Consider the following 21,323-nt stretch of genomic DNA (forward strand, 5'->3'; position numbering starts at 1 on the left):
ACTGTTCATGGTGTCATTACCTTGATTGTATTCCTTTCCCGGACTGGAGTTGCACGTACCGGGGAATTGAATGTGATCTGAGTTGTTCTTTTGATTGAAATTAGTGTGGTGTTATTGGAGTTAGAATAAGAAGCCCATATATTAATTTAGAATTGATTTTAGTTCATTATAAATAATTTAGGTTGTTTTAGTTGTTTACTCTTTTTTTAAACCTTATTTATTTATATTAATTATATAATTTATTTATTTTAGCATGCGTGCGCACGCACGTATACACACTAAGCACGAACATGCGCACACTAAACATATCTTAAAAATAATCATTTAATAATATACATTGGTTTAAAATTTCTAAATTGTTGATTGTTTTGCAGTTCGAGTTGGATTATTATACATTATATCCGGCTTAGGTGGAAGTTTAGTCCCTGCACTGTTTATCCAGTTCAGGGTCACCGTCGGTGCCTCTGGTGCACTGGCCGGCTTAGCAGGAGGGTCTATAGCAAAGAGCTTCATAGAGTATTGGACACTACACCTTCCATTAATGGTTGTTATTTAATCTCCTTTTATTATTGAGTTTTGGTTTATATGTTTTGGTATAATAGTAGAAAAAGTTTATTTTTGTTGTTTCCTAGGGTTTTGACTTGTCACTTGTTGTTTCCATGATGCTCGTCAATGTCGTTGTAACAATTGTTCAGCACGGTGACAACTTTGCAAATCTGGGAGGATCGATCATTGGAGCACTTTTTGGATTTGTGATATTTACTCGGCCCCCATTGAACAGATTGCGTTCTACCGCTTTGTTGATCGTCATTTTTGTTGGGTAATTTCTCTTTCTCATCATTGTTGGAATAATAGGATCAAATATAAAGGTTTACACCTATTTACTTAATAAATCACATTTGATGAGCCACATATTGTTGATTGGGATGATGATGGTGCTAAAAGGAGTAAATTTGAACGATCACTGTTCATGGTGCCATTACCTTGATTGTATTCCTTTCCCGGGCTGGAGTTGCACGTACCGGGGAATTGATTGTGATGTGAGTTGTTCTTTTGATTGAAATTAGTGTGGTGTTATTGAAGTTAGAATAAGAAGCCCATATATTAATTTAGAATTGATTTTAGTTCATTATAAATAATTTAGGTTGTTTTAGTTGTTTACACTTTTTTTAAACCTTATTTATTTATATTAATTATATAATTTATTTATTTTAGCATGCGTGCGCACGCACGTATACACACTAAGCACGAACATGCGCACACTAAACATATCTTAAAAATAATCATTTAATAATATACATTGGTTTAAAATTTCTAAATTATTGATTGTTTTGCAGTTCGAGTTGGATTATAATACATTATATCCGGCTTAGGTGGAAGTTTAGACTCTGCACTGTTTATCCAGTTCAGAGACACCGTCGGTGCCTCTGGTGCACTGGCCGACTTAGCAGGAGGGTCTATAGCAAAGAGCTTCATAGAGTATTGGACACTACACCTTCCATTAATGGTTGTTATTTAATCTCTTTTTATTATTGAGTTTTGGTTTATATGTTTTGGCATAATAGTAAAAAAAGTTTATTTTTGTTGTTTCGTAGGGTTTTGACTTGTCACTTGTTGTTTCCATGATGCTCGTCAATGTCGTTGTAACAATTGTTCAGCACGGTGACAACTTTATAAATCTGGGAGGATCGATCATTGGAGCACTTTTTGGATTTGTGATATTTACTCGGCCCCCATTGAACAGATTGCGTTCTACCGCTTTGTTGATCGTCATTTTTGTTGGGTAATTTCTCTTTCTCATCATTGTTGGAATAATAGGATCAAATATAAAGGTTTACACCTATTTACTTAATAAATCACATTTGATGAGCCACAGATTGTTGATTGGGATGATGATGGTGCTAAAAGGAGTAAATTTGAACGATCACGGTTCATGGTGCCATTACCTTGATTGTATTCCTTTCCCGGGCTGGAGTTGCACGTACCGGGGAATTGATTGTGATGTGAGTTGTTCTTTTGATTGAAATTAGTGTGGTGTTATTGAAGTTAGAATAAGAAGCCCATATATTAATTTAGAATTGATTTTAGTTCATTTAAAATAATTTAGGTTGTTTTAGTTGTTTACTCTTTTTTTAAACCTTATTTATTTATATTAATTATATAATTTATTTATTTTAGCATGCGTGCGCACGCACGTATACACACTAAGCACGAACATGCGCACACTAAACATATCTTAAAATAATCATTTAATAATATACATTGTTTTAAAATTTCTAAATTGTTGGTTGTTTTGCAGTTTGAGTTGGATTATTATATATTATATCCGGCTTAGGTGGAAGTTTAGTCTCTGCACTGTTTATCCAGTTCAGGGTCACCGTCGGTGCCTCTGGTGCACTGGCCGGCTTAGCAGGAGGGTCTATAGCAAAGAGCTTCATAGAGTATTGGACACTACACCTTCCATTAATGGTTGTTATTTAATCTCTTTTTATTATTGAGTTTTGGTTTATATGTTTTGGTATAATAGTAAAAAAAGTTTATTTTTGTTGTTTCGTAGGGTTTTGACTTGTCACTTGTTGTTTCCATGATGCTCGTCAATGTCGTTGTAATAATTGTCCAGCACGCTGACAACTTTGCAAATCTGGGAGGATCAATCATTGGAGCACTTTTTGGATTTGTGATATTTACTCGGCCCCCATTGAACAGATTGCGTTCTACCGCTTTGTTGATCGTCATTTTTGTTGGGTAATTTCTCTTTCTCATCATTGTTGGAATAATATGATCAAATATAAAGGTTTACACCTATTTACTTAATAAATCACATTTGATGAGCCACAAATTGTTGATTGGGATGATGATGGTGCTAAAAGGAGTAAATTTGAACGATCGTTGTTCATGGTGCCATTACCTTGATTGTATTCCTTTCCCGGGCTGGAGTTGCACGTACCGGGGAATTGATTGTGATGTGAGTTGTTCTTTTGATTGAAATTAGTGTGGTGTTATTGGAGTTAGAATAAGAAGCCCATATATTAATTTAGAATTGATTTTAGTTCATTTAAAATAATTTAGGTTGTTTTAGTTGTTTACTCTTTTTTTAAACCTTATTTATTTATACTATTTATATAATTTATTTATTTTAGCATGCGTGCGCACGCACGTATACACATTAAGCACGAACATGCGCACACTAAACATATCTTAAAAATAATCATTTAATAATATACATTGGTTTAAAATTTCTAAATTGTTGGTTGTTTTGCAGTTTGAGTTGGATTGTTATAGTAAAAAAAGTTTAATTTCTAACTAAAATTATCGGAGTTTGGATGAGGATAAGTATGGGTACATGTGTCTCATTTTTATTGGGAACAGCAAAAACAGTACCTATAGTACTGTATGTAAGTTTTGTCCTAAATATATATATTAAAAATAATCATTTATTAATTGAGAGCGATTATTTGAACATAAATACTATTGGAATATGATATTGAATTGTTTATGTTACAACTACATTGATGTCTATCCCGATCTTTATTATTTAATTTTCATTGATTATAGAGGAGCTTTTTTTTTTGGTATTGATTATAGAGGAGCTTTGATGGAAATGGGTATGAGTTTAGTGCATACGCATCGAGCCAGTGGTGTGGAAGGATTTCCAGCCATTGAAGAAAAATTGAGGTGTGGAAAACGAAAAAATCTGGACAATTTTGGACTTTAAAAATAGTTAAATATTAAATTACTTTTATTTTTTAAGCAAAATATTAAATTACTTAACTGTCCACTAATTGAAACAACTTTTGAGGGAGGAAAATGGGTTTTTTGTCCATTTAATAAAGGTGCATCATGCTATAATACACCTTCACAAAAGGAGAAATTATTAGGTACAACCAATTATAAAATTACAACTCATTAATATATTAAATAATTCTAAATAAATAATAGAGTATTAATAAGAGCAAATCTTAACAAATCTTGGAAAATAAGGGAATAATAAAACACAAGCACTAGGTTGTTATTAGCAGTTTTAGTCCCAACTATAGAAATTGATATTTTCTTCGTCTACTTTTTAGTCACACCAGTCGTTACAAATGATACGAGTTTATACAATATTGGAATATGATGATGAATTGTTTATGTTCAAATAATCGCTCTCTAGTATCTAGTAGTAGTAATTTATCTTTTGCTGTCACATAATTCTACTGGTCTATGCCGACTACTTACTAGTTTTAATTCAAATTTTTTGAATCACATGATACTCAATTGTATAATGAAGCATCAATGTCTACAATTTTTTTTTTTTTTTTTGTGACAATGACAGTGTCTACAATTTTGTAATTCATGGTGTCAATTTGTTCTAATGCACTTGTCTTGTTCTACAAGACTAGTATATGTTTGATGCAAACTTGACATTAAGGATTCAAAATACTTACCTAATCACTTATAAAAATATACTACTAGTACTATATATGGTTGTTGTAACCAAACTTTGTGGTACGTGTGAGATTTGAAGCATTATACAAAAATTATACAAAGTGTTGTGTATGTATAGCCAATATAAAGGACAAATTCATGAAATTATGTAGGGAGAGATAAAAGAGAAAAAGACATCAGAGAATATAACCAATTTAAAGATGTCATTGATAATGCAAAACTGATTATTTTAAGTCACTTGACACATATAGAGTATTATTTTAAAGTATGTAAATTTTTGGTTAGAGAGAAGATGAAATATGAAAATAGGTGAAGGGAAATTGGTCTGTGTCTCTTGGACTAGTGGTGCAAAAAAAATTTAGGGGGTTCAGAAAGCAAAAATGTTGAGCAAATGTGCAATTTTTTTAAAGTTCAAGGTTTCATAGTAGCTCCAACCCTGCCATTAGATCAGTAGAGTGAAAGTCAACTACTAAAAGGATGGTAATGTTCGAAGAATCTCACATTAAATAGATAAAAAATTTAAATCTGGTATACTTAGATGGTGATGTTTTCTTTTCCTTCAAAATTGTGAATGGAGGGAATATAACCAAACATTGGTTGACGATAGATGGTACGCAACTCAACTACAAAATTTGTAATAAATTAATTTTACATCAACTTTTGCATCTATATATAAATTTGATAATTAGGCGCAACATGTTTTAATCTATGGTGAATTTTACATAATCATAACCTGCCATTGTAATTTTGTCAAAATCAATGTGATTCAAACATGCACTAATAACAAATACATTAAAACAATATCTTATTATGTGATTTGAAGCAAATTATAAGTCTTATGATTGATAATGATTTGATTATAGTGGATGAACAGGTATGCAACTCAACATCTCCTTCCAAACGGAGAATTCATATTGGTAGGAGGAAGAAAATCATTTAGCTATGAATTCATCCCACAAGAGGAATGACAAAGAAGTGCAAAATCATACCTTTTCCCATATCCATACGAAACATCTGACACAGATGCGAACAATTTATACCCTTTTGTCCATCTTTCCGCAGATGGAAACCTCTTCATCTTTTCAAACAATCGCTCCCTTCTTTTGAACCCAACCAACCACAAAATAGTCCTTACCTTCCCCGTTTTATCTGGCGGCTCACATAACTACCCCACCTCTGGCCAGTCGGCAATCCTCCCTCAACGCCGAAACCACCAAGGCGGAAGTCATTGTCTGCGGTGGCAACTGTCCCGAAGCTTTCCAGTTAGCTGAAACAAAGAAAACATTCCTTCCAGCTCTTCAAGATTGCAATAGGTTAACAATATTTGAACCTTACCCCCCTGAATGGGATTCTGAAATGATGCCATCAAGGAGAACCATGGGAGATGCTATAATCCTCTCTAATGGACAACTACTATTCATCAATGGTGCTCAATTAGGTACAGCTGCATGGTGGGATGCAGAGGCACCAAACTACACACCTGAGTTGTATAATACAGAGAAGCCTAAGGGTAAATAGGTTCAAGGTGATGAGGGCTAGTCAAATTGCAAGAATGTATCATTCAACTTCAGTTTTGCTTCCAAGTGGAAATATTTGGATTGCTAGAAGTACCACACATGATACTTATAGAGATCAAGATAAATATCCAATTGAGACCAGAATTGAAGCATTCTCTCCGCCTTATTTGGATGAGGCATTTAACATAGGCCACAAATTAATGAAGATGCATCTCAAAAAGAGTTAACATATGGAAATTTTTTTGAAACAGAACTTTCAGTTGAAGATGGTGCTGGGGTGACAGCAAATTACATAAAGGTGACAATGTTATTAAAAATTTATTGTGCTTTACAATATGATGCAAATGAATATTTTGTGGGGGAAAAAGTTATGGGCTTAATACAAGATAATCATAATTTTGTATGTTCATGTAGCACTTAGATTTGCAATCTGACTAAACATGCTAATACAGTATAGTGAATAATATGTTGCAAATGAATATGTAGAGGGTAAATGGCCAAATACCAAATAATCACGTTTCTATCTATTTGTACTAGCACTTAAGATTTGCAATCTGACCAAACATTATGCAGACTGTGGTGAAGTGAATAAACTGAGAGAAATGTATTCATCAGTTATTATTGGCTAATGTAGAAATATATGTTATTGGCTTTGAATTTCAGGATCAGCTGCTAGGTCAAAGAGACCTTTCTTATTTGGAAGTATTTTTTTTGACAATTTCTTATTTGGAAGTATTGAAATGTTAATCAAGCTGATACCTGGTAATTCCGCAGGAATATTCCCCGCCTACTACGTAAGTTCACTGGACCTAGAAGAACTAATCTATAAACACCAACATAATCTATACTTTAATTTCCTCCAAAAAACAAGAGACAAAATTTAAATGTACTTCAGAACAGTCAAATCTATGATACAAACATATATACACAAGGAAAAGAAAACAAAGAGCAACAGTTTCACATCAGGTTTGACCCAACTGCTGATTTTCACAATTACACCATTCACTGAAATCCCACAGAAATTGTGTAAGTTGTACCAGAACAAAGTTACTTCACTTTCTCAATTACATGACAAAGAACTATAATATTAATGCCCAATTTCCCATCTCAGGTGGTATGTTGATAGCATGCCAATTCAGGTTTTCCGGAACTATGAAAATAAAGGCCTTAGCTATCCCAACAAGCAAGGAATGAGGGTTTATACAAGCCTATGGAATGCAGATAACTGGGCAACAAAAGGCGGACTTGTGAAAACTAATTGGAGCAATGCACCGTTCAAGGTAGGGTTTCATCATTTCAGAGCAAGCATTAATCAGTGTGCCTCTAATGTCAACCTATGACTATTGCAAAGATTACCCAAGATTCAACGGACACGTCCCTCGTGAATGCTTCAAAACACAATTCTAATCCTAATTCGAATTCTAATAGAAACATTTGTCAAGAATAACCATTTGTTTGCAATTATTCACGATCTTGGTGATTTTATTCTTGTACTGACCAATAAAATTATCATATAAATGAAATAATAACAAATTACATGAATAAGTGAGTGAGGTGCCGAGGACTCTATAAAATACAATGTCTCTCTCTCTCTCTCTCTCTCTCTCAACTGAGTTAAACTCAAGGAAAATCCTTATATGCTATGTTACTCAACTAAATACAACATGAACCCTGGATTAGGGATATAAAATTGAATTCGAATATTGGAAATCCAACTACACACAATATTTATAAACAAGAAACAAGAATGAAAAGGAAAACAAAGAAATAGAGATGATAGAAATGAAAGCAAGCTAGGAATTAATACACAAGCAAATACCGATGATGATGAGAGCGGTACCGAAGAAAGTACGGGGGAGGTTGGTTGGTTCACCGAGGAGAGTGGCAAATAGAGCAGTGGAGGCAAAAGTGGTGGCGTTGGTGACTGGGACAGCAAGGGAGAGAGGAGCATCGGAGAGAATGGAGAAGAAAGTGGCGGAGGCGGAGAGATTAATGATGAAGGGGATTGAGTATTGCCAGATGGAGAGAAGTATGAGCCATTTGCGTACAGAGAAGATGATTTTTTGAGCGAGATTTGTTGAGTGAGGATGTGGTTGTTTTGCTGAGGAAGATTTGAGTGCTTCGTCCCAGAGAAGTGCACCACGGCGCATGATAGCGTTTGTGGCGCCCCATATTAGACCAACTGCGATCATCTTCTCCATCTTTGCTCCTCTCTCTCTCTCTCTTTCAGTTGAATCGCATCGTGTTCAGTCAAATGACTCAACATCGCCGCCACATCAAACTTATTTCGGGCTCGTCTAAGTTGGGCTTTTGCTTTTTACACCCTCCGGTTTCTTACGCACAGTGACAGTGAGTTTTCCTATCTAGTTTCAGTTTTGTTTGGATAACTCATTTAAAAAATATAAAATCCAATTCAATTAAATGCATTGGACTAATAATAAACCAATACATTGGACAACCTTTACTTAAACCCTTTTTTATATATATATAAAAAAAAAATAGTTAGGTACATACAACTAGTTTTCGGTATTTTACCAGTTTATAATTTATTTTTTTTTGGTAGAACCCGGTTTATAATTTTAATTTGCATGAAAAATGAATTTATATACATATAAGATAATTACATTTGAATGAAAGACAAATGAAACAACAAACTTCATCACTACCCCAAGATCTAGATGAGGTGATTTGGTAGACAAGTTCAAATCGAATTCCACACTCATGAACACAAGGAGTGAAAGAAACCTTATAACACACGTCACATATAGAATCCCCGTGAACATACATACAGTGCATATGACAAAAATACCCCATCCTACTACCTAGACGCACTGTCTAAATGGGCCGTGGTGTTTTATTTGTCTCTCTATAAAAACTCTGTGCTTGTGTGGCTCTTGTTTCTTTCGTTTATTTCCTTCTTGCCGCCACTGGATTCCCAATTCCTTCTCGAACTTTCTTCGAACACATGGAACGCATCGTTGGCGGCAACTACAAGCTCGGCCGCAAGATCGGAAGTGGATCCTTCGGTGAAATCTATCTCGGTCAGCCACTACCTCTCTCCGACTATCTCTTCCGTTATTCTTTTTCATCTTAGGTTTATTTCTTCTGATCGTTTTTTTTCCCATCAATTCATGCAGCTACGCATATTGATACCTTTGAAATCGTCGCCATCAAAATCGTAAGTCTCTATCTGCTAGGGTTTTTCTATTCAATTTGCACATTTCAGTTTTTCTGTTACTATGCATGCGATGCGATGTTTTGTTAATTAGGTTTTTTAATGGACTGAAACTTAACCTAACTCCTCTTTTGAATTTTGCAGGAGAACACTAAAACAAAGCATCCACAACTAATTTATGAGGCGAAGCTCTACAAAATTCTTCAAGGAGGAAGTATGCATTCAACATTTGGTTTTTGTATTTGTATTTTTCATTGTTACAGGGAGGTGTGATTCATGAGGTTGAGAATTTTGATTTGTTGATACAGGTGGCATTCCAAGCATAAAATGGTTTGGAGTAGACGGTGAGGATAACGTGCTTGCTATTGATTTATTGGGGCCTAGTCTTGAGGATCTTTTTGTGTATTGTGGGAGGAAGTTCTCGTTGAAGACTGTGTTAATGTTAGCTGATCAAATGGTATGCTCATTGCCTTCTCTGTTTTTCGCCGGTGCTTATTTCATACTAATTTGTTCAATTCTCTATTTGTTCCTATTTGTTATGTGCAGATTACTAGAATAGAATATGTGCATTCGAAAGGATATTTACATAGGGATATTAAACCCGATAACTTCCTCATGGGACTTGGTCGGAAGGCTAACCAGGTAACTATCTTGTTATATCTAGCCAGTTGGACTAGCCCCTCCATCAACTATTTGTTGCTATCTATTAATGTTCCACTTGTATGGTTCTTTCCAGGTTTACATAATTGATTTTGGGCTAGCAAAACGGTATAGGGACTCTGCAACCCATCGCCACATTCCTTACAGGTAGTTCCACAGTATCCATATTTTAGTTTATTCTTCTATTTTTGTCTTGACTACTTTCGAAAACTTTTGTTTGGAAAGCCCCACCCCCCACCCTCTCTGTCTCTTTTCCCTTCTGATCCTTTGGAAATACCCGGAATGTTGCTAACAAATGTAATTCACAGGGAGAACAAAAGCTTAACAGGGACTGCTCGATATGCAAGTTGCAATACTCATCTTGGGATTGGTAAGTTTGAAGTTAGAAGAAGATATTAACCCTTTAGCTTGAATAAATGTTTACCCATTCTCATTTGCTACATTATTTTTAGAGCTAAGTAGGCGGGATGATTTGGAATCGCTAGGATATGTACTTCTCTACTTCCTTAGGGGAAGGTATGACATTCTTTTCCACCTGATGTTTCCTTGACTATTTTGTCCATAACCTATAATCTCTCAACACAATAAAATGAAATGTCCTAACTTTTAAATTACCAAATATTTTTGTTTAGCCTTCCTTGGCAAGGCCTAAAGGCTGCAACAAAGAAACAGAAGTATGATAAAATATGTCAGAAGAAGGTATCAACTCCTATCGAGGTTAGTATTTAAGCATGTATGTGTGCTGTGCTGTGAACTGTGAAGACGCCCTCCTTCCTGCATACTAATGTATTTATTTTTGTTTCCAAAAGGTACTATGCAAATCTCATCCCGTAGAGTTTGCTTCATACTTCCATTACTGCCACTCATTGACGTTTGATCAGCGGCCTGATTATGGATTCTTGAAACGCCTATTTAGAGACCTATTTGCTCGGGAAGGTGCCTGTTTTTCATTTTTCAAATAATATAAAAAAGAAATTGCACCATATTATTTTATCGCTCTTGCAATTGTATATTTCGTTTTATAAAATGAGTCTCCTAATCTAGTCTTACTTTCAATGTATCAGGTTATGCATTTGATTTCGTTTTTGATTGGACCATTTTAAAGTACCAGCAATCACAGAAGCATGTAGTGCAGCCTTCCTTACCTGTGAGTATATTTTATTTCTGAGACTCCGTGCATACATCTTTGAGCCTTTCTTGTCATTTATTTTGCGGGGATGAGGCTTATTGCTGGTTTTGTAACTTGAATCTTCCATTGCATCTGACAATATTAAAATTGTCCTATCACAGCCTGTTCCTGGTGCAATTAACCGTCATGCAGTCCCGATGGATGTTGACAACCGTCAAGGTTTGTGTCTTAAATAGGTTACATCATTTATAAATTGTAGATGGTTCCTATCTAGAAATAATTTATGTTGGTTGCTAGACAAGTTCATAGTAACGGCGACAAAAAACATAGGTTGAATGCTTTTGCGTCTAAGTAATTAAATATCTTGTCTGTTATGAGCTAATTGGCAGATTTTAATACATATTCAGGGCTTGGTGAAGAGCGAATTAGATCCGGAAATGCTACTGGTTCTGGTGGTAAAGTTCAGTTTAAATCACCAGCTGGTAGAAACTTGAGTTCTGAAAATCCTCTTAACAAGAATGTAAGTCATCTTGCCTTAAAAAACTCACTCTTCCTACGGTGGCTGTGATGCAATATTGAAATTGCTGTTCTGTGATTGCACCACATTATGTCTAAAACTGAATTGATCAGTATTTAGTAATTATTCTCTTTTTGGTAGATTTTGGGTGAAGCAAATATGGCCTCTACTTCGTATTCCCCGGCTGGTACTTCAAAAAGGAACCCCTTGAACCCTGCCTTGTCTGCTGAACCTTCCGACCGTGGACATGAGCAAGGCAGTAAAGTTGGCCCATCAAGTAGCTGGATGTCATCTCTGCAACGCAATTCTTCTTCCAAATGAATGTCAAACATGGTAATTTTCTGGTTCATGCTGTTGTCTTGTCCTGTTTTCTCCTGTGAGTTTTATTTGTAACTACACTTATCCTTTATTATTTGTATTTTGTAGTATTTCAATTTCCAGGCTTGAATAGTATGAAGACCCCCATAAATGTGAAGCTGCAAATGCATGGTGGTTTGCTTGCATCTTTCCCTAAGTGTTTGGTCAAGAATATTAAAGTGGTGTATTCATGGAGTTGGAGACTATGAATGTGCTGGAAGGTTACATATCTCCTATTTGAGGCTTCTACATGTTTTGCTTCTTTCCCGAGGTGACTGACTACAAACAATTGTGAAGTTTAAAATACAGACTATCAAGTCTTGGGTCTCGGTGCTGTACATAGATGTCAAATGTGGCACACAGCATTCTGTATTCGCGTTTTCATGTAACATTAATGTGTGAATTAGCCTCTTTTCCTGTTAAGTTACTTGATGATTATTATTATTATCCTGTGCCATATCATAAGTGGCAACACAGTTTGGTTTAAAAAAATTAAATTGGTCGACAGCATTATGAATTGCAAATGTACTTTTAGTTGCCTTTTTAAAAATATTTAATCAGTTTTTTAGTCTTTGTTTCTCCTATTACTTGTTCGTCTTTGCTGTCAGAGTTAGAAACAGCACACTTGCACTTTTATAGATCGCATATCATGTTAGGAAGCATCCATAAAAGAAATTTCTTAGAATGTGAGAGATCGAAACTGAAAAAGTTTCACAAATATCAATTGTTCTCATTTAGACTTATTTTCTTTAATCCATCATCTGTCTTTCATGATGGTAAGTTGCACTTTTTCTTGTTATTGACCAGGTTATTGAAAATATAAATTATATTGATACAGGCAAATATTATGGCTGTAAGGTCACTGAAATAATGGTTTCTTATGAGTTATCGATGGTAGTTCATGGTGGCATCTATTTTACAAAAACATGATTTCATACTTGTCTGTTATTAGGGTGATGGGATGAAATCAAAAGTTTTTACTAAATAAATAAAAATATGTCCTGCCTGTGTCAAATTTGTATTTGTATTGACAAATATCTTTTTTTTTTTTTTCAAATTGTTTTAGATCTTATCATTGTTGTATGTTTTTTTTAACTAACTTTGATGCTGAACAAGTCCTTCTTTATGATTTTATCAACCTATTTTATGTTTTTTACTATAACTCTGATGATGAACAACCTCTTATTTACTTGTAGGTAACACAATTTGACACTTACCCAGGTTAATTTGTGATGTCATTCTAGGGATGAAAGTGTAGAATCTAGTTTTGTTTCAACTTTCAAGTGTGATTCAAGGTTTGGATAAACTGATGTATATTTCAATTTCTTGTGATAACTAACTACTAAAACAGACTTGGTGAAGCTCAGTTATCAGTCCATACTTTTAACTTTTGCAGGAATTACTTTTCCACTCAATATTGTCTGAAGGATGAAACATGTCAGAAATTTGCCTTTTATGGATGCCACTATCTACAGGAACTTACTCATGATGCTGCTACTTCTGATGAATAAATCAGCATAAGCATTCTGGATGAGAATGCGTTAAAGAAATATTTGTGTAACTGAGATTGATCGAGTCGATATGACTTCAATGGTTATGTGAAAATAGTCATTGATTTCAGCTAGAGAAAAGGGAGTTTACCTAGCTATGTTGCTTCAATTTCTCTTTCTGGCCCAAATGTTAATAACTTGGATTTGGATTGCAGCAAGCAAGGAACAATTGACTAGTGAGGAATGGGTTGCTTTGTTTTTACTTGTTGCAATTGTCTGCAAAGTATCACCTACTGTGAAAGTTTGTAAAGCTCTTTGTGCTGATACTGGTTGTCCATTTGACATCTTCAACAGTGGGGTCATAAAAATGAATTCATATTTTGTCAATTTCAAATTGAAGGTACTACAATCCCCCCCATATCCCTGTAATATGTGACACATGCTATTTCATTATTCTCAAGTAATCTGTCAATGAAGTTGATGTTTGGATCTATGAAGTTTGATGTGAGCTTCGGGGTACATTTGATGTTTGAAGTTTGCTTATGATAACATTAACATATGTTTCCATTATTCAATCTCTACTATTACGAAAGGACATGATCTACTATGATCCATGTTTTGTGATGGTCTGGATGGCTCCAAAAAAATAACAGAGCAGATATATCCTGATCAAGATTCCATTATGTTTTCCCCACATTCATTCCACATTTGATTTAGTTTATTGTACTAGCTTGTTTTGGTACTAATCTGTATACTTTGTTAGATAAACTGATAGAGTTCATTCATTTGGTTATGGAAGCCGCACACATGGAGACTCTTTGGAGGCATTTCGTAAGCAAGATTGTTTTCCACACTTCTATCTATTCCAAATTCAAGGAAATGAAAACCAAAAATTTTTGAGTTTTAACAGGGGATTGTGAAGATTATAATACCAATCCATGTGAAAATGCTTATGTACCGAATGCGTTGGTGTGTGAAGCAAAAATTGTGCTTCAAACAAACTGAGAACAATATCAATGAGGTGCACTTCCAGAATTTGATTAGTAGTTCATTTCTAGAAACACTACAGCTGTGATACTGAAGGCATTATACAGAATATAATCCAAGAGGGCTGAAAGATGGGCAAAGTTATTTAAAATATGAAAGACGTCAATTAATGCTTGTTGAGCGTTTTTTCTGCACAAAAGAAGAATGCTTCTTGAAACGTATGGTCAAAGTAAATGCCAGTAAATTTTTTGCTGTGAATGGCTGAATGCTAATGTTTGTGAAGTGTTATTTTACACCTTTAATATTCCATTTTCTACCAATATAATGCTGTCGAGTTGAGATGAGAATCTAGGTAAAATGAATTAAGATGTTTTTTAAATTTTGCGTTTGTTAGAGGTTGGTACTTTAAATTTTTTAAGCAATAAATAGATTTTTTTAAAAAAAAAAAATTTAGATAACAAATTTTTTTAATTAGGTGCAACGTTATTCTTTCAATTATCTCTGTTACAAAAATGCCGACGTGACCGTTAATTTAATGAGGTGGCATTGAACGTTATGTCTTGATATTTGGAAGCCAAAAACAGTGTCTAGTGTCATTACGCTAAGTTAACAACCAAGTTATCGTTTTTAAAATAGAGAATAGTTATAATAAGGGTAATAGTGCAACATATTGAAAATTTAAATGACCAATTTATTACCTAGAAAATGCAAGGGTTATTTCTTAGAAAATTTAAAGGACTCTTGAACGTATTTAACCTAAAGTCTATGCACTAGCACAGTATGACTATGAATATTTGAGCTTATCTTTTACATTAAATAGTTAAGCAATGTTTTAATAGAACGGATGTTTATCATAATAAGTTGCAGTATTTGATACTACTCCTCTGGCAATTCACAACAAGCTACTTCCTTTCCATTAGTACTAGCAATGAAAACAACAATCAAATTGAAAGATATTTTCAAACTCAATTAATAAAAAGTGAGAAACATAAACAAGTCACCTATCTACTATAAGATAATGATTGAAACCATGAGAGAACAAATAGAATTCAACTTTTTTAAAGCGAACAATTCAATTTAGAGCGTAAAATAAATATTATCAACATTGGTTAATAAATTGCAAGTAAATATGAAAAATATACCATAACAGATTACGAGTTTGTTGAAATAACAATTCTCGATTATTTCAATTTTACTCAATTTAGAGGAGCTAAATTCGTAAAATTCTATGGATAATTTAAGTATTGAAAGTATTGGGATATTGGTTTACTCTCTTTTAAAAGCTTGAGAACTCTTACTACTTCAGTCAACACAGCAGCTGGTTCCTTGGTATCAACTCCAACCATTGAAGCCAACAGTTCAATTTTGTTCTTTGCTTTTTCATCATGCAGCAGCAGCTCATCGAAACTCACTTCTTCGTCAGATACATCACCGTCTACCTCACTCGACGAGTCTGAGTCTGAACAGTTCTCAAAAGAATGTTCCCCATGAGGAGGGACATAAGAATAGCCTTTGTTAGTGTTATCTTTTGTATCCTCTAGCACATTGGAATGCATGGGATAAATGTTGCATTGTTCTTGTTTAGCAAAGGTTTGAAATTCCTTTGAGTTTTGTTTGGCATCCATTGTTGATGTTGAATGAGGAGTTCATTACAAAAGGGTGTTGATATATATATGAGGAATGAGTGCATTGTTGGTTGAAATGCCATAATGAGGACCGTTATGAAATGAAGAAAACGTATAAAGCAAAAGTAATGAGGTAATTATGATCATAATTCAACTGGACCCTGGTTTTGGAAATTTCGTGTTATTATGGCTCATTTTTTACACTGTTTTGACTTATGTACTTTTGCACAATATATTGGTCATGCTAACTGGTGCCTTGAGTATTGGTTAAGGAAACTGAAAAAAAAAAAAACATTTTTTAGTATTTTGAGAAATTAATTGCACAAGTTTCAAATTTCAATGTCATATTACTATATTTGCTTCGTTAACTAGCTCATGGGCACTCTTTAACATTTTCCTATATATTATATTCTCCGGGCAAGTAGTTGATGTTGCAAGTGTCATAAATTTTGAAATATCGAGATTGATTTTTCATGATCATAAAAAAAAATCCATTATAAATTGTTACTCCCTCGGTCCTCAAGCAAATTTTTTATTTTTTTTTTGTTTACATTGAAACAGAGGATCAAACCCAAGATCTCATGCATATTATCCCAATTTCGTTCCACTAGACCAAACCTAATGGTTTTCAAGTAAATGTTTAAAGTTTTTTTTTCTACGGTCATCATTTAAATAAAAATGTAACAATTTGATAGAGATGTCGTCAATTTCATACGTAAATTTCAATTTCAATGGAGTTTTATTTTTTAATTGTATCTCTAATTAATGTGTATCAATCCAAAGTTAATTTAAATTATACGTAATTTCTTTTTTTTTTTGTTGACACAATTATACGTAATTTCTTAATCTATGTAAAATAGTCAAATTCCGACATTATGGAAAAGAGAGAATAATTAATATTATTGTTCAAGTCTAAAACCTCCTCAAAGGATGTTGACAATAACATTACTTTCATGAATCATAGGCATTTCAAGGCTGAAGTAATTCCGCAATGCATAGACGGGGAACAAGTTATTAGATTTTCATTTACTAATCATTATTAGAACATGAGACCAAAAGAAAAAAGCATCAACAAAAAGCAGGGCCATCAACCAAAATTAAGTCTGTCCCTTCTGACTATAATAAAAAAGTAATTCACTTTTTTCTTTAAATATTTTTATAATACAAAAAACAAATTAAACCTCATTCCCAACTTATAAGAGAAGAGAATATGAAGTAGTACTAATCAAAATAAAAAAGAAACAATTCACATAATAATTTCATGTTCTTCCTTTTCATCAATTCAAGTTAAACCTTATATAATTCAATACCTAAAAAAGGTCCACCCACCACAAAATTGATACTAACGTAGTATCAAGGTTTAGACTTTAGATTAGGTTTAAGATAACTGCTTTCACTCATTCACACCAACTGCTATAATTGACGTATTACATTGATTCATCTTACGGCTTTCTGCATCGGTTATTTCTGAAAAATCAAAATTGGTCTGTTGAAACCAGTTGTGCTACCTGTCAAATCTGAAGTGATTGCTTCTACTGTTCTAAATCCAATCTACAAATATGAAATAAGTTAAATACTATCCATTAGCATGTAGGAAAACAAAAAGAATGCTTATTAATAGAACAAACTTCAAAATATAATTCCTTATGTATTCAATACAAACCTTATCTAGCAGTATTTCTTGAAAATCTTGTGGCCGAAACTTGATATTACGGAAGTTGGCAGCGGTGGTCTGCATAATGGAGAAAAAATGACTCTATATTAGCCACTTTCTTATTTTTATCTTTTGTAAATAGTGATGAAGAAATTCAAAAACAAAGTTAAAGTATTAGCATATTGATAATGCATAAATTGATCCACCGACATAATATAAAATAACAGAAGAGAGCATAGAAGGACATCAATCCATTTAAAGGTAGGACTTGCTTTGCTCACAGGCAAATCCCTAAATAAAATAGTTTAAAATTTCAGGAAATGATTCCACCACAACCACACGATGCAAAATTTACAAAATGAACGGAGCCAAGATAATTGTGTAAGGTAAGCTTAGCAAGCTTGCCATAAATCATGTAAAGGTTTTCAGTTTCCACATCTCAGTACACCTTTTGAGCTATAAAATCAATAATCACATAACAAAAGGCGGTAATTGTTACCTCTGAGACAGCACGGTTGCTTACATATGACTTCCATGGCTGAGGTTCCAACACAAAAATGCCACCCTGCTCAGAAGAAAGATTACATTGTAAGTAACAGAATATATTTAGAAAAAGGTTATGTTGGCTCGTGGTTTACTAGAGAATAGGTGCACTATAAATCAGTCAAGTTCAGACAACAAAATCAGGCTTGAACAGAGAGAGAACAGAAAAACAGGGATTTGAGAAAGAAAAGAGTGCACAAGAAAACAAGCATGATTACCAAGATAAAGAATGGAAGGAGAGTGGTATAGATTATTTAGAAGGGTTCATGCACAGGCATGGAATATAATCTGATGCTAATCATGGCATAAATAAATCGTTCCACTCACTAGATAGGTCTCATATATCATGGCCTTCACTTTTTTCAACTGAGCTTTTTATTATGTGGTTAAAACTTATGAGAACGGAGAGAAAAAAATGATAGGAAGGTAGGAGATGATACTTACTGGTCGGAGCAGCTTCCAAGTCTCTGCAAATAATGTAATTAAGCCGTCATCCCCCCAATTTAGATGTATCCATTTTGATACACTCAGACTGAAATAATAGTATATATAGAAAGGGTAAGCCACATGACACTTAAGAATTTATTTCTGCCTGCAGCTTAGTAAATTAAAATGAAGTAAATGCTTGGTGAACATAAAGGCGATTGCGCTCATGCTTAAAAATGAAAAACTACAATATGAAGATAACCCATTGGGATATCAACTATCCAGCAGAAATAAACCCAAGTGGGCCGGAAATGGCCCAAAAAAACATAAAGATAATCAAAGACCAGTAATTTTAAACAATGGGCAAGAAAGGGCCCCAAAAAACATAAAGATAATCAAAGACAAACAAAAGGAATGCCAATTTCTGCCTTCCGCCCCTCAAGGGCTTTATGCCCCAAAGAAAAGGTTTTACTTAGTGAAGCAGAAAAGGCAAAAGCAACTTACCAGAGAATAGTATCATATTGCTTTCCTAGTGGGTGCGGAGTGAGCACAAAATTTTCCCGTTTAAAAGAAACAGTCTTAAGCAGATCAACTTGTTCCAAAGAAGAAGGCTCTATTGAAATTTCTTTCGTATCAACGTTTGATGGTACAGTAGCATTGTTCTCTGAATGGTCTGTATGGCTGTTGTCCTTGAGTTTGGAGACCTTTGAAGGTTTATTTGCGGCGGATTTCAATCTAGCAGTTTTTCTCAAATTCCAATTTCCATCTTCCACTCGATCTAGCATTATCCATAAAAGGAAAATAATAAACAGTTGAAACTAAACAATTTGGGGTTTTAAAAATGAGGACTTCCAACTATATGTTTCAATAATACTAGCAGTATTGATGTAATTGAAAACTACATATTCTAATAAGCATCCAATAGGATTCAGTACAAAAAATGTTTTGAACACTTTTTGAAAAGCTGAGTGTTTTCATGTACCCTGAATTTTTGTACAGCATAATGCATATTAGCCACTTGTTGTATTACAGAGAGACTTTGCTAATAGCATGAGTTGGTTTAATGATGCCAGTTATTCTTATTCAGCATTTTAAAGATTCATTTGCAAATTTAATGTCTTGTTTTGAGCATACACATCAGAAATATGTTACCTTTCGCACATATTTATTAGGCCTCGTCAGATAGTAACATAAAAAGAGAAAAGCTAACATTTAAACTTTAAAGGAATACCCTTCAGCAATAGATATCAGAAAAGATATGAATCTTACCTGAATCAATGTCAACTCCAAGAATGCTGCGGCAGTTAAACTTCAGTGCTGTTGGGAGGGAGGTAAAATTTAAATCATCACAATATAAATTACATTTGGAAATGAAAAATATGAAAAATGAACATTTTTAAGTGATTATATGTTTCACATTCGTTAATTGAATAAGTTCTAGATGTATGTCAAACTTACGAGATAAGTTTTCTTGCTTACGGGGCTTTAAAATTAAGTAGTACTATAAGATTAATACCTAACATAACTTCTCAATAACACAAGGAAAATGATAAGCAAGAGAACCATTAAAATCAACCCTAATCATGCATGAAAATTAGACAGTACTAGGATAACATTGATAAACAACTTATTTGCAGCTTATATAAGCGCTTATCATGATAAGAGCATATGTATAAGCTTACATAAGTTATATCTATAGAAGAAAATAAATTAATGTTAAGTTGTTTTTTATATGCTTTGAGCTGTTTTCATAAGCTATATTGAAGAACTTACGAAAATAAGCTGGAAAAAAAAAAACTTAAAAAAAATTGTCATAAGTTGTTTTCATAAATTCCTTCAAACAGTGTCACACAACTTAAGCTCAAGTGAATCCAAACAGACCCTCTAGTTGAAAATGTGTATATGAAGGAAAAAATTACCAATTTGTATGGTGATTATTCCACTGTTGCAACCAATATCAAGACAATCCTTCCCTTCAAACCACTCCTTCCTGAACACTTTCAACCGAGGATCACAATCAACGCCATCACCAATCTAAAAAAAACCAAAAAATTGTCAATGCATGTAAAGTTTGAAGCTTTTGATTAAAATAGAGAAAGAAAAGCAAAAGATTACTCGATAATTGTAGTAACTCTTGTAGTTTCCGTAAGGGAAAACTTGCTTAGGCTTTTTATTGTTCTGTTTTTGTTTTAGGGTTTCAACTTGTTCGCGCTTTCTACCATTGTTGTCTTCGCTCATCTTTCAATTAACACACTGTAACTAACTCTTTGCTTTGGGGTTAGGTTTTATGCAAAGCTTGGTCGGAAAGATGATGAATGAATGAATGAGTAACGAAAAGTTTCAGTGTCCGTAAATAAATACGTAAAACCTAAAACCCTTTTTCATTCTCGTTTCTTTCGCACCAATTTTTTTATTTGTTCTTGACCCGGATCCGTAAAAGAGATGGATTGGATCCATTTAGGATGACCCGTCCAGTTCAATTTTTTTTTTTTGAAAATAAATAAGTGGGATGATCGGAGTTTGAACCCCGGCCTCCTAGGTATATAATGCAATGTTCTATCAACTGAGCTACTCTCTAAACATACATATTAGATGGTTAAAATATCTTTTTTTTCTACTTTTACTTCTTTAACAGCGCTAAAGACACATGCTAACATTTTTCACAAAAAATTTCCATCAAATATTACTAAAAAATTTAATATTTAAAAGTTGACTTTCAAAAAAAATTTAAAATTTAAAGCAACTAATTTTGGACTGGAACTAATATTTAACCTCTATTTTAAAATCCACAAATTTAACCCCCTGTTTTATATTT

The 21,323-nt window shown here is 33.7% G+C and overlaps 3 protein-coding genes and 1 pseudogene across 7 annotated transcripts; 2 read left to right on the forward strand and 2 right to left on the reverse strand.

The window, feature by feature from the left end:
* Nucleotides 1–3,601: 3,601 nt before the first annotated feature.
* Nucleotides 3,602–7,285, forward strand: LOC123913644 (annotated as a pseudogene).
* Nucleotides 7,286–7,575: 290 nt separating this feature from the next.
* LOC123915483 (transmembrane protein 234 homolog) lies at nt 7,576–8,220 on the reverse strand. Its single transcript, XM_045966626.1, has one exon. The coding sequence runs from the start codon at nt 8,144–8,146 to the stop codon at nt 7,739–7,741; it is 408 nt and encodes a 135-aa protein (XP_045822582.1). The 5' UTR covers nt 8,147–8,220; the 3' UTR covers nt 7,576–7,738.
* Nucleotides 8,221–8,578: 358 nt separating this feature from the next.
* On the forward strand, nt 8,579–14,632 carry LOC123915484 (casein kinase 1-like protein 3). Of its 5 annotated transcripts, none has more exons than XR_006811920.1 (18): nt 8,659–8,986; nt 9,083–9,123; nt 9,265–9,334; nt 9,429–9,577; nt 9,667–9,762; nt 9,857–9,927; nt 10,089–10,150; nt 10,233–10,296; nt 10,413–10,497; nt 10,590–10,716; nt 10,845–10,927; nt 11,071–11,128; nt 11,317–11,429; nt 11,568–11,759; nt 11,853–12,054; nt 12,980–13,078; nt 13,180–13,673; nt 14,037–14,066. XR_006811920.1 is itself a non-coding variant. In XM_045966627.1 (15 exons), exons 1-14 carry the CDS (start codon nt 8,911–8,913, stop codon nt 11,745–11,747), a joined length of 1,275 nt encoding a protein of 424 aa, XP_045822583.1. In that variant the 5' UTR covers nt 8,579–8,910; the 3' UTR covers nt 11,748–11,759; nt 11,853–12,300. The 5 variants fall into 5 exon arrangements, 1 of the variants encoding a protein (XP_045822583.1); XR_006811921.1 differs by lacking the exon at nt 14,037–14,066 and adding an exon at nt 14,073–14,632 and having other exon boundaries at nt 8,668–8,986; XR_006811919.1 differs by having other exon boundaries at nt 8,644–8,986; nt 13,180–14,066.
* A 2,363-nt stretch (nt 14,633–16,995) lies between these two features.
* LOC123915485 (probable RNA methyltransferase At5g51130) lies at nt 16,996–20,890 on the reverse strand. Its single transcript, XM_045966628.1, has 8 exons — nt 20,624–20,890; nt 20,428–20,542; nt 19,778–19,825; nt 19,013–19,286; nt 18,527–18,614; nt 18,039–18,104; nt 17,549–17,617; nt 16,996–17,436 (listed from the first exon to the last, which is right to left on the reverse strand). Exons 1-8 carry the CDS (start codon nt 20,744–20,746, stop codon nt 17,347–17,349), a joined length of 873 nt encoding a protein of 290 aa, XP_045822584.1. The 5' UTR covers nt 20,747–20,890; the 3' UTR covers nt 16,996–17,346.
* Between the last annotated feature and the right edge of the window lie 433 nt (nt 20,891–21,323).

The sequence above is a fragment of the Trifolium pratense genome, linkage group LG3, assembly GCF_020283565.1.
Source record: "Trifolium pratense cultivar HEN17-A07 linkage group LG3, ARS_RC_1.1, whole genome shotgun sequence".
NCBI lineage: Eukaryota > Viridiplantae > Streptophyta > Magnoliopsida > Fabales > Fabaceae > Trifolium > Trifolium pratense.

Excerpts from the sequence above, each read along its gene's own strand:
- LOC123915485 (XM_045966628.1), bottom strand. The coding sequence starts at position 20,746 with ATGAGCGAAGACAACAATGGTAGAAAGCGCGAACAAGTTGAAACCCTA. Across the intron at positions 19,287-19,777 it reads TGGAGTTGACATTGATTCAG|ATCGAGTGGAAGATGGAAAT; the intron begins GTAAGATTCATA and ends GGATAATGCTAG. Across the intron at positions 18,615-19,012 it reads CAATATGATACTATTCTCTG|TCTGAGTGTATCAAAATGGA; the intron begins GTAAGTTGCTTT and ends CTATTATTTCAG.
- LOC123915484 (XM_045966627.1), top strand. The coding sequence starts at position 8,911 with ATGGAACGCATCGTTGGCGGCAACTACAAGCTCGGCCGCAAGATCGGA. Across the intron at positions 8,987-9,082 it reads CTTCGGTGAAATCTATCTCG|CTACGCATATTGATACCTTT; the intron begins GTCAGCCACTAC and ends CAATTCATGCAG. Across the intron at positions 10,717-10,844 it reads AGACCTATTTGCTCGGGAAG|GTTATGCATTTGATTTCGTT; the intron begins GTGCCTGTTTTT and ends TCAATGTATCAG.
- LOC123915483 (XM_045966626.1), bottom strand. The coding sequence starts at position 8,146 with ATGGAGAAGATGATCGCAGTTGGTCTAATATGGGGCGCCACAAACGCT.